The sequence below is a fragment of the Notothenia coriiceps genome, unplaced genomic scaffold, assembly GCF_000735185.1.
Source record: "Notothenia coriiceps isolate Sejong01 unplaced genomic scaffold, NC01 NC01_scaffold00037244, whole genome shotgun sequence".
Classification (NCBI taxonomy): domain Eukaryota; kingdom Metazoa; phylum Chordata; class Actinopteri; order Perciformes; family Nototheniidae; genus Notothenia; species Notothenia coriiceps.
In genome coordinates, this window is record NW_011369945.1 from 677,456 (window position 1) to 690,623 (window position 13,168).

A 13,168-nucleotide genomic window follows, 5' to 3' on the forward strand; every position below is an offset into this window, starting at 1 on the left:
CTAATTGACATAAAAGTGAAATTTGAGAACAATAAGGCCCTAACCCCATAAAGGCCTGCTAGCTTTGAAATGGCATACCATTCCTCTAACAGCTTCTGTGCTTGGAAAAAAAAGGATGAAAATTGAGAAAATGCTGAACCACAGGGTGATCATTTCCACTATTTGTCTTTCTTTGATGAAGTGTGAATTATTCAAAGTTGGTTAGTTGCCAGGTAATTCACCAAACCTTTTGGGACAAACAGAGCATCAGAATGTCTTTGCTTTTGTACATTTTCTAAGCTAAAAACACTTTTAAAAACCATCAGGGAGTTTCAGGCTTTGAGTTTGATTCTCAATTAATGTAAAACATGAATGGGTAATTCCTCTAAACTTGTTTACACCCCCTTATAATAGATTTGAATTAAAGTAATATAGGTTCAAATGGATTTAGTTTTAATGGGCTTATTAAAATCACCAGTCAAATATTATTGTAAAGAGGTTAATCAAGACACTCAATGCACATTTCTGATTATGTCAACTTTTCCTTAAAAGTCCTGACGCAGTGCTCTCAGCCTCGCAAATAGACAAAGGGTGCATCTTGTGATCTGCTGAAATGTGTTATTGTAGACAATTCATGTTTTTATTTTTTTCTCCAAAATGTATATCATATGAAAGCAATAAATATTACCAGTAAATAAACTTTACTTTTTAGATAGTTTTTTTTACTATTTTCTCAATAAAAAAACCTTATACAATCTAATGTACATTATGAAAAGTTGTTTAAAATAAGGACTCAATTTATTTTTAATATGTAGATATAAATATATATATTTTGTCAAAATATATGATCATATTGTCAAAGAAACAAAAAAAAAGTGAGACAAACATACACCTCAACATAAAAGTTATAAATAAGGGTCCAAGTGAACATTTTTGGGAGTAAAGAACTTCTGATTTGTTTAAAGCGTCCATGTTGTTTTTGTCATGTCGCCAGTCCAGGTTCCTGTAAGTCTGTGTGTTAGCGGCAGCCGCAGCCCTCTACCACCATTTCCTGGTAGTTTTTTAGGACCACCTTGTCATGTTCGTCCAGGTAGAGCATGGAGATGGCGCTGAGCTCTGTGGGCACGCAGCAGGCCTTGGGAATGTTGTTGTTCACAGAGTTCACCAGTGTCTGAACAATGGCGTGGTTGGTAGAGTTCAGATGATCCGCCAGAGGAAAGGGGCATTCCCCGTGGCAGTAAAAGGCTTGGTAGCCAGGCGGCGCCACTATCCAGTCATTCCAGCCTACATCGCTGAAGTCAACATATAGTGCGTGGCGCCGGCAGTTGCGGTTGCGTTTCCGGCCCCGTTGCTTGGGGCTGCGCTTGGTCCGGCGGGTCAGCGGGTGACCCTTCCCATCGTGGCCAAAGGTAACCAGGAGGGGGCGTAGCTGCTCCCAGTCCTCGCCCGGCTCCCGGTGCAGCGAGCGGCTGACGCGGACGTGTCGGCCCTGGTGGCGTGGCGTCTTGTTGAGGTGCTGAACCTCAATGGCCAACCCATAATTTGGGAGGCCCTCACGAGTCCAACGCAGCACCGCGGGGCTCACGTCAAAGCTCTCCCAGCGCGACGCGTTGTGGCGGACAAGCCGCGTGTCCAACAGCTGCGTGATGAGCTGCCCTGGCCGCGGGGGCTTCAGCACCTCGTACACGTTTATCCGGTGAAGCCCCTGGGTGTCTGAGAAGGCGTCAGCGATGGCCTCGTCAATCTGATGGCGGTAGAGCCTCAGTTCGGCGGAAGAGAGCAGCTCGTCCTCTGGGATGCTGCTGAGGTTGAACAGGAAGCGAAGGGGCGTAATTTCTCCATAATCCACATCATCTACCCTCTCCATGTGCTCTGAAAATGAAGAGGAGAAATAAGGAACGTTAAATTAGCTGCGGAATTCCTCACCATGCTTGTCATGTCACCTAATGCAAATTAAACTCATTACTTTATACGTGAATATTATGTGATAATGATTCTATACTCAGATATTGAAGTTAACTTGGAATACTGCATCTCCTTTTCACTGTAACAACAGATACATTGAAACTAAACCTAACACTTCCTCAATCTACCCTGGCTTTATTGACATTAAATAACGGACACTTTTCAAGGCCTCTGGGATATTGAGGAATACAAATATACACTGTCCAAGCTTCCTTATCTATCCATAAGGATTATCCAGCCCTTCTCTCAATGCCTTTCTCTGAGCACTTTGCTGAAACATGCATTACAAGGAGGGTGGTGATTAACGTACCACAGCTACAGTATAAACACAGTGGAGGCTCCCTGTTCCACGCTCAGTCTGCAGATTTCTGGCAAGATCACCATTGTTGGGGAAAGGAATGTTGTGTCTACTATTTTCCTGCTCAATCCACCCCTGTTATTTCACACCCAGGCCCTAATCTCACCCAGGTGGTTCTCATTATTAAAACCTGCTGTGTTTTTGATTAGCTTTGCAGTTTGTTCACTTAAGACGTTTATCATTTTCATCATGAATAATCATTAAGGAGTCAGACAATATAGTTGAATGTCATTTATCTGAAGCCCATGGAAAAGGAGGTCTTGCGAGGGAATGCGATGTATTCAAATCCTAAACCACAGCTTAATTCAAATGTGAAATGGGCAAACACATATTTTCATTTGATCTGAGCCTTGTATTTAAGCTTATATAGCATTTAAAATAGGGAGATGTCACCTGTTCCACACAGCCAATAAAAAACAAATGTATCTTGCTGGATTCAAGATGAATGGTTACATGGTTTACCTATCCTGTAAACATGCCTCACCTAGCTGTCCGATTCTTGCAGATTGAAATAACTCAAGGTGTTTTAGACAGATCACTCAACTGAATCACACTATCGCACAAAGTGCTTTCAAAGGAGCAAGCACTCCCACTCAGAAGGCCTCAAAGCGTGTTATTAACATAGTTTAGCAAAAGAGAAGGAGGGTAAATGCCTGTAGAGAGCAGTAGAAACTAAAAAACACATACGCTTGTTTGCATGCACACACACATTGCATCACAGTTCCTCGTCCAGTGGAGGTGCTCTTTCTTCTTATCTCCCGGTTCGTTGCTCTGTGTGTCTGTGTTACTACTAGCAATATATTTGACAAGCCCCATTGAGGCTGACTCATCCCTCCTTCCTTACTCCTCCCCCCAAGGGCGGACATGTTCTGTATCCCTAAAGCTCCACGGTGTTCTCAGTGCACCACGTTACAAGTTTGCTTCCACACTTGCCGAGTCTCATACATCACTTTTGTGTCTCGGCCATAGATTTCAAGCATTTACGTCGACATGTCTAAGTCTAGCTTTCCGACCTCATCTTACTTTCAACAAATCGGCTACCCTGGTGTGTCTGTGAGCCTAATTGAAACCTTTGCATCTATCCTTAAAACTAAGCAGACCCAAGACACAATAAACAGAAACCCTTCTAACGTTCCAGTCTTTCTATCGCACCAGCTTCTGAGACGTTTTTTCCATCTCTACAGAGCAACGTCTGCTCTCAGCACCCACATTGTTGGCAGTAGGGGCTTTATTTAGAAGGCTTGCAGAGTAGCATTAAAGATAATTGCACGTTGAGGAAGGTCCTTCTAAAAGAGCCCTCCATATAAACTGGAGACATGAGAGAGGAGCAAACTCCAATTCAAGGCCAAAACCAGGCTTTTTTAAGCCATGATCTGCTGGGTGGGGTGAGAAGTGCAAGTCAGTAAAACAAAGGTATGCTATTCCTTCTGCTGCTAACCAAACATGCAGGGTTTTGTCAAATGAGGCTCTCGAGAGCTTGTCTGGCAGATTTTGTTCTGCCCCTGTGTAGACTGTTTGGTGACCACATCCTTGGATTCCTTGGTTATGGTGAGATGGGTGGAGCTCGCTTACAATCGCTTACAAAGGGATGTAGGACTCTTTTTTTTTTTACACTGAATACTTAGCGGTCCTCGCCCATGCTAATGAAATCCATTATACCAAGATTATTGGAATGTCTGGTAACAATGAGTATGGTGTAATGTCTCAGTGTCGTGCTAACATGATGTGTTCAACGTCTCTTTCCACTGATAACAAGATTTCTGTCTGAATGTTTATTTTTTCTTACCCTCATGGTGGAAGCCTCTCACAGTGTTGGCCCGGCTGGCGGACCTCTCTGGGTACTCAAACGAGATGTTGTGCGCCCCCGCCTCCTCAGCCTCCCCCGACTGTAGCCGATAGAGGTCCAGCAGGTAGCGGGGCACCGTGGCCGAGCGGCTGGGCCGGGGCCGCTTCTTGAGGCCGAACATGTGCAGCAGCGTGGCCTCAAAGTCCCGCAGCAGTTCATGGCTCTGAGCGGTCGAACGACCCTGCAGGCCCGGAACTTTCTTTTTCCCTTCTTCAGGTATCAGACTAGCATGGTTGCTCTCTCCCAGCAGGACTTGGCATATTAAAATGACCATCAGCATTCGATTACCAGGAATCATGATGTCTCTATGGGGAGGAGCGGAGATAGAAGATTAGGAAAGTGCTGAAAATAGCAGAGGGGAAGAAAACACAAAGCAGAAGGAATAAAAAGGGCCTCCATTTTAACTGACTTTACAGATTTGCCCTTTTCTACATGTCTTCACTAGCTTCAGTACACCCTCTTCTTTAAAAGTTCCCACTGACGGCAGACTCTAATTGGATTTAAAGCCCAGCTGCCTTGTTTACAGTAAAACAGTCCCCGATCAGATAGACCTCTTGCAGTTTATCTTTGGCGACATCCTCCAAAGGTAAACAGCTGGTTCAAGAACCCAACTTTTTTGAATGGAATCTGAGGGCCATTCCTCTTCACTCCCTCCCTTCCCCCGTCTCCTCCCTCCTCCACTATGATTAGACAAATAAAAGAGGCAGCCCTGGGGTCAGAGCAAATTCTTAACTCGATAAGGAGCAACAGTCTCCTCCAACAAGCCATGGGGCAAACCAAGGACTATGTGCCACACATTTAACTGAAAGAAAAGCTCTTCCTCATACAAGTGCCTTGCCCAACACCCCAAAGGGACTTTCAAGTCTGGTTAAATGCCACATAAATCAGTGACTCAGTGGACAGAGAGGAAAGGGGAAAATGTGAGATGCGGCAACGTGTCACATGCCACAAATTTAAATGGCATGGTCCACTTACTTACCGACAGAAAATAAAGCATGGGAAAACAGTCCATGTTTGTTGGGAGAAGGCAATGGACACGTTCTTCCAAGAAATGTTAGGTGGTGTTGGGCGGCTGCAGGAGAACGTTGGAGTGACCCTGTTCCTAAAAGATACAGATAAAAACAGGACAAAGTTATAAACTGAATGCAATAGCAAACATTTGAGGCTTGTATGTAATTTGTACTTGAAGAGCAGTGGAGGATGTGTGTGTGTGTGTGTGTGTGTGTGTGTGTGTGTGTGTGTGTGTGTGTGTGTGTGTGTGTGTGTGTGTGTGTGTGTGTGTGTGTGTGTGTGTGTGTGTGTGTGTGTGTAAAAGACAGACCTAGTGTCTCTTTAAGGCTTATCATTTTGGCTCATAGGCAAAGCTAGCTATTTACTGAAACTGGAATGCAAGGAGGTATGTGCCACAACACAGACAGCAGATCACTAATACCTAAGACTGAAAACACACCTCATTATACTATAACATCTATTCCCTGGCAATTGATAAGAAACATGTTTCAAAAGCCCCCCCAAGGAAAACATTAGATCAGTGGCGACTTGAACTGGAAAAAAAGGTCTGAAACTATCCCCTCATGTTCACACACAAGACCAAAGGGCTGATAACACCACTTTGATCACGAGTGGTAAAATCTATATCCAAAACAAGAGGGCTGTTTGCTTACAGAAACCGTCTCCAAATGAACTCGGTCAACTGTTATCCCTCCAAGCGACTTAGATCACCTCTTTAAGACAAGGAACCAAATGCATCTTTGTCAAAAAGGCCTCATCTCTTAGTAACGCTTCCCCACTTAAGGGATCACACGGGTTGAAGTGACGCTGATGACAGGGTCTTCTGCTCTTTGACATCACTGTCATCCTTAGCAACGTCTTTAATTCAGCCCTGGTTTGTGTACTGTTTTTTTTTAGGGTATAATTGGCTTTTAATCTTTTTTGAAGCAGATTCTTGGACAAAATACCTCTAAAAATGAAATGTCCTGCATCAACAGTGCCTTTTCCCTCTGGTAGGTTTAACGAGCACAGCAACATGGCTCTAATGAATGACTCAATGATTTTACGCGGCATTTAAATGTGCTAAATGTTGTTGAATCATACTAATAAAAATTACTGACTTATTGACAGACCGACCACAACAACAGCACCACAGAGCAGAAATGTCTACTCCGCGCTACGTAGGTCTTTGGTCATCATTTGGAGCCTGTTCCACTGGAGAGCACCCAACCATTACTACACAGTGAGGATGCACATTCACAGGAACATTATGTGTGTGTGTGTGTGTGTGTGGGTGGGTTTGTGTGTATGTGTTTGTGTAAATATCTGGGTTCGTATCTTTGCGATTATCTCGGCCTCTGCATGGCTCACTGTACATGCAATCAAGGATCTTTTTCCTAACAGCATTAGACTTTGACCTCCGATTGACCCCCCCATCTTTCTCGGTCATGACACTAGATCCAGTGTGTGCAAAGAAAGGGTGATGTGCAGTGTGTGTGTGCATGAGCTAAACGGTGTGTGTGTGTGTGTGTGCCTGTACGCGTGCACGAGTGTATGCCACCGCTTGCATGTTCGTGAGAACTGTGGCAAAGAGAGAGGAGGGTTCAGAACATGATCAGCTCTATTACCCATGGGGTGGGGGGATAACGTGTGTGTGTTTCTGAGAGAGTGTGTGTATGTGTGCGCACATCTCTTACAACAAACGTTCATTGTACAGCGAGGGCCTCTCCCATGATTACAGGGATTCATAGCACTCAAAAACACTGACCATACAGAACATCTTGTAACTGTAACCAGCCACTGACAAAGCTGCAGGCTAAAACAGACAGACACTCAAAGTGGTGCGATGATGATGAAAGAACATGTAAGACAGACAGGGAGTAAACTTTCAACTCTGGAAAAAGTAATTGCGTTCATTTTGTTGGCCTGTTTCCCCAGATAAAAAAAAAAGCACAACATTTGGAGTCACACCAAACTCTGTTCATCTTTTGAACTACTTTACAAGGCTTTTATCTGTATTATCTGACTCACTGCTTTTGATCAAACAGTAAAGGCAAAAGCGAATTCCAAGATTTGTTTTTAGGAAGCTTCACTTTCAGAGGGTCTTGGTACTGAGCGAAAGACTTGAGTCAAATTTTGAAACAACAAATGCAGACCAGGCTGCAATTAGGCCGGAGCAGTCAATTGCCCTTGGCTTTGCTCGATCCCCCTTGGCCTCCCTCTCTCTCTGACCAGAGATAATGTGATCAGACTATGCACATGGCTCTTCAGATGTGTTTTCTGAGGAATTTGACAGTGATGGTGGGAGAGAAAACCAGAAAGAAAGAAAGAAAGAGGGAGAAGGCAGCCGGTTACCACGGGAACAGATAAATCTCTGGCCTGATTTGTATCCTTTCAGATGCCAGTAATCAGTTAACTAACATGTTTATAGTCATGGGAATCGTGCTGTATGAACTTTGATGCCATGCTAGATGAAACATGTCCTTTTCTGGTTGATATTAATACGTTTTGTACTATAAACAGTTCATAATTATATAAACTATGGTGATGGCCACTGCACAAAATCACCTGATCAAAAACAAAACAAACATTAAACCTCTAAAATAAATATTTTCTTATAACAAGGGAGATGTAACTCAAGAATTGTAAATAATTACTTAACAATGAATCAATGTGCCCATAACATGTAATGTCCTCATTGGTGTAGAAGGAAATAAAACAGAGACCTGTAAAGTTTCTTGTTGTTGGATAGTTTAAGTTTGGGATTTGATTTGCTCCCAGTGAGCAGTTCAACAGTGAGAACATTCACAGTCAGTGAGATCACTGAAAGCAGGTTAATGGTTTTGTTAGCTGGAGTGAATTCTGAGAAACAAGTACTCCTTTAAAAAAGATGAGTTGCACGACTTTATTTTTAAATGTCCATGATACTTTCGATCTTTTTAAGAATACATTTAAGCACGGTGAGAAAATCATTTTACCATACCTAATGTTATCAGCTGATTCCAACAGGTTGCAGGGTGTTACATTAAACAACTGTAAAATATTATCACCAGAATTGTCTCCTGGAACAACCAAAATTAAATTGAAACCTTCTTTGCCCGATGCAGGTGATTTTATAAATTATAATTATGTGAATAAAACCGTTTCTCTGCAGCAGAGAAACTTGAGTAGAAAAGTAAAGCAGTGTGCCAAACACGCCATGCGCCAGCAGGCCGCAATATGTTTTCGCTGCTGCAGCTTTTCTGTATTAAATGACGTAATTACATTTTATAATTTATCGTTACACAACAGGTAAAACCACATGAGTCCTTATATTACATCATCGAACAATTAACAAACCTGCATCACCTCTGCTTTGCGACTGTAATGGTTTGGCACTGACTGGTTTTGCAAACTTTGGCACAACATGACAGGAACGTGCCGTTGTAAATCTGGTTAAATTACGCGCGATATATGTTTTTGCATTATTTAGAGTAAAAAATTATCGTAGGAAAATAAGGATGTTCGTCTTCACTCTTTAGATTTAATTCTGAGTTTGTGTCATCTCCATCTCTCTCATTACGCATGACACGAGGCAGATACAGGTGTGTAAAGGGAAGATCGGTGCCAAACTTTGGAAGAGTCACAAACTGGAATAATGTAAACATTTTAATTATGTTGAAGAAAGACAGGCGTGGAGAAATTGGACTCTGTTTGGAAATGACCTCACTGTGTTGGTTTGTCACTGTTTAACTCTCCGGCACAAAAGGCTTTAACCTGTTGCGAGCTCTGCCAGGATAAGTGCGCTATTTGTTCCCAAATACTTGTTTATCCACTTTATATCCGTTTCTATGTCAATGAAGTAGACTGTAAGATTATTATGGGCATGCATCCTTTTACATTTCTGCCGGTAAGTGCTGTCCAAACTCTCAGTAATGTCTGTTAAACGCGCACAAACACCACAGACCAAAAGTAAACGTCACAAACTTCCTCCTGTTGAAATCAACATATTGCGTTCCTGAAAGCATGAAAAATCGGGAATGTGTGAGTAAAAGAGCGCTTACCATCAGTAGAGGTACAGGTATCCTCGAATGAAGTGAATATGAAAGGGAAGGTGAAAGGCAGTCCAGGCGTAAAGCCGAAAAACGCCGAAATGAGCCTTAAAGGGGAAGTTGGGTGCCTTTTTGGCTCATTAATCCTTTAGCGACACCTCTAAACGGACAAGAGGAGACAGGGTCGGAGTGAAGGCCGATGCTCGGGGTCTTCGGCGGGGTTTCCTTTCCCTATCCGTCTCCAGTTCAGCTCGTGGTGCGCAGAACGGCCAGACTTTGCAAATGATCCAGCATCTATGGCCCCTTGCAGTTTTTATGTGTCCGCCCAATTTACCGTCCCTGCCTCCTCCCCCCATTCCCGACCCCCACCTCCCTCATCTGTCTCAAACACCTTGGATAACCCCCCTTCTCTCCTCCTCCACTTTAAATACAGAGAGCTCATTGCGCGCTGTTTTTTTCTTTCTTTTTCATTATGTGAAAATTTGTAATTTGACTGTGAATACCAGCCGAAGGGTCATGTGCTCAATGGTTTGAATCTGCATTTCAATGCTGGGATCCAGACAGTAAACTATTCGTAGCGTCGTGGTACCCATGTACCTGCAAATGTAAATCATTTGTCTGAAGAGATTTTGAGTGGCATTTATTGGCCACATATGTTACCCAAATTATATATATTAACTCTCAGATTTACACAGTAAACAAGCAAAGCAGACTCATTAAAATGTCAAAAATGTATTTAAAAAAAATCTAGGACAATTCTTTAAAAAATAATATTACCTGTGTGGCTGCTTTAAATCGTTATTGACCTGCTTCATTGCATCCACCTAAAACCCTCTTGGTATTAGCCCTGAAACACAGCTCCTTTTTCAATGGATAAATTATAGTTAACTTTCTACCAAATATATTTTGCTTGTTTTTATTCCCCAAACAGATGTGGGGGCATTTATTTCAAGATGTGTTTTCTAAAGAGGCAATCATTGAGTTAATGAGGCCCCTGATAGCTCTTCAGTCATTGTACAAAAAGGGAGAAACTGAAGTGTTCTCTCTACTTTTTAGACCAAAATGTTCTCTGTTGATTAACTTCATACTAAATCAAATATGCACCGTTTCTTTTTTTTTTAACCCTATTTGAGGACAATGTGTTGTTTTGATCTAAATTAATACTGTGTGTAGCTTTGATGAAACATTACAACGTTTCTGATGCTCATTAGGGGGTAACATAAAGTCCCATATGGAGCCTTTGTGCTGGAATATCTTTGGAGTGAATTCCATTGTGCATTTTTAGATGTTGTTTTTTTAATAACCCTTTAAAAAAAGAAAAGAACAGATGAACACACACACACACACACACACACACAAACACTTTAATCAATCTAATACTCAATACTTTATTCAAACATGTCATATATTGAGCCTGCACATTCATCATTATTACATTTAATACTTTCTATTTTTAGAAAGGCGTTTTTAGATAATTGCTTGTTTAGTTCAATTGTTGTTTGACAGAGAAAAATACCAATCTGTTTCCCCTTAAGATGTCTGAGAAATGGGACTATTACATCCTGCTCCTAATATTTATGTTAATATCGATCCAACAGCCAAAAGCCTTGCAGCATTTAGCTAATAAAAAACAACAATTGCAGCTGTTTTGTTTGCAGCAGCTCTCTCCTCATCAGCACATTTATTATGACACCATGTATTGTTGGATACAAAAATGGCTGTTTAAAGAATTAGTCTCAATTATCAATCATCTCTAACATGTATCCCAAGCTTGCAGGGGATGCATATGTTATGAAAAAACAGTAGGATACCCAGGAACTCTGTGGAACACCACACAGTAATAAGAAAGGTTGTAATTGGTTTCATTATTGTGCAACCATTTAATCTGCAGAACTCTGTGACGGAAAGATGCACTCAAATCTAAGGATTGCTTAATAGATATACTTTTGTACTTCCTTAAATATAATACTTTTGTACTTCCTTAAATATAATACTTTTGTACTTCCTTCAATATAACTCTAAAATGTTCTCACAATGTGCTTGTCAATCGTTTATCCAGTGTTGTTCTAGGCTGTTTGCAGTAAGAAGCTTGTATTGTCTTTATTGGCAAAAGGGGCAAACTTTGCCAAGCTTCTAGGTCCCCGGGAATTTCCGTACTAATACTGACCAATGTTGCTGAAGTGGATTAACCAACTGATAAGCTGCATATCTCATAAGTGTCGTATTCACAGCCTGAGGATTTATACTCGGGTAATGATTACATTTGGTTAAAAAAAAAAAAAGTCAACGAGTGTAAAAGGAAAGTTAAAGATAGCATCAGAAAGACTGTGTTGTAATGTAATGTAACAAATAAAGATGCATTTCCACCCAAAATGTAATGTCAAATAAATGTGACATCTGACACTTACTTTTGAAACATGAATTTACATTCAATCTGATAATACTTGACATGACGTGTTGCATTTACTTCTATTCCTTTACTCTAATATGTTTTGTCTGCACTGTTAGCTCCTTAAAATCAGATAATTGATTGTATTAATCATTACTTATCTCTCAAGTCACCCGGATAGACTTTGGTTTGGCTTTAAGGATAAATCCCCATGACAAAAAAAGTTATGCAAAAACTGCAGATAAGAGTCCTGCAGTGTGCGTCTGTGCGAATTTGGGAAGTTCTTTGTGACTCAGGCTACTTAATATTCCTCACGTTCTTACACATACCTTCTGCATGACTCTTGACACCATTGCTAAAACCATTTGTCTCTTTGATGGGGACCTTGTTGTGCACAATTTAGTTCTCAAGCCTTTCTTGTTGGATCCGTACTGCATGTTTTCACTTTGAAGTTCTATTGACTGGGATTAATCAGGCCGAGGATCTGATATTTCAACACAAAATTGAACACATATTACTATTCGTCCCACATTTTTCGACATTTATATCAAAACAGATGAATCCTCTGAAACATCAACAAGTTTTTCAGAACACTGGCACTTGTTTAACGATATTATCACTCATTTTTAAAGATCACATCACATACTTAATCTTAAATTAACAACACTACTTTAACACATTTGCAAAGTTGTTTGACTTTGTGCATATTGGTATCACATGTGACAGGTCATTGGTGCAGTGTTGCAGACATTATAACATCATGTCTGTATTTGGTAAACTAACACTCAACAAATGATAACATATTTTAGTCTGTGTGATTTATTAAGATTTATGAGATTCTGCAATGTAACACCAGCATGATTTTGTGTCAAAGTCAACAAGACACGACTCCACCGGCATTACCGTAGACCACAAGATGCACACTGCAGATTAAATTCAAACACCTAAAAAAACAAACCTGAAAAATAGCATTTTGCGATGGACAGATAACACAAAAATCAACCTGATCTTTACTTGTACCTGTGATGAAATATGGAACAAGGAAATATATCAATGTCGTTATTTATTTTTATGGGTAGATCTAATCACAGAGGCATCTTGATTTGTGGCAGGAATACTTGGAAGTTTTCTTTAGCCTTTTGACCCTTAGATGCACGAGTGACTGGACCCTACACTCTTCCATAAGTGAGTCAAAAAGGACCCGTATTAGAATAATGTGTTTTTATGCCATTTTTCTCATTTTGATTAAGAAAAATCACTTGTATAATATTTAGTATTATATTTTGGTTCACACTACAAATATTTTATATTTAATTTTTCACTATTTATAATTTAATAAAAGTTTTTTTACATTTTGAAAAAAAACGTTTTGAACATATTGATGCAAAGATCTCTGCTAATCTGAGACCCTCACAGTATTCCAGTCCCTTTTCAAAACTCATCTCTTCTCCTCTTGTCTACTCATAGCCCACCCCCCATCAATCCATGCCAGTTGATCAAGTTTGATAGTCCTATACCCCCAACCCTAACCTTCCCTTATATTGCAAAGCGATTTTGAGTCTTTGAAAAGCCCTATACAAATATAATGTATTATTATTATTATACTGACA

The 13,168-nt window shown here is 40.8% G+C and overlaps 2 protein-coding genes across 2 annotated transcripts in view; both read right to left on the minus strand.

The window, feature by feature from the left end:
* LOC104965166 (gamma-aminobutyric acid receptor subunit beta-1-like) overlaps window positions 1-13,168 on the minus strand; it is a 417,189-nt gene that overhangs the window by 256,198 nt on the left and 147,823 nt on the right. The window lies entirely within an intron of this gene.
* Window positions 416-9,445, minus strand: bmp4 (bone morphogenetic protein 4). Its single transcript, XM_010793152.1, has 4 exons — window positions 9,182-9,445; window positions 5,128-5,250; window positions 4,089-4,453; window positions 416-1,851 (listed from the first exon to the last, which is right to left on the minus strand). Exons 3-4 carry the CDS (start codon window positions 4,444-4,446, stop codon window positions 998-1,000), a joined length of 1,212 nt encoding a protein of 403 aa, XP_010791454.1. The 5' UTR covers window positions 4,447-4,453; window positions 5,128-5,250; window positions 9,182-9,445; the 3' UTR covers window positions 416-997.

What these genes read in the sequence shown, in the direction of transcription:
- bmp4 (XM_010793152.1), bottom strand. Translation starts at nt 4,446, where the DNA reads ATGATTCCTGGTAATCGAATGCTGATGGTCATTTTAATATGCCAAGTC. An exon ending in GAGAGGCTTCCACCATGAGG is followed by an intron (nt 1,852 to 4,088) that starts GTAAGAAAAAAT and finishes CTTCATTTTCAG; the next exon opens with AGCACATGGAGAGGGTAGAT.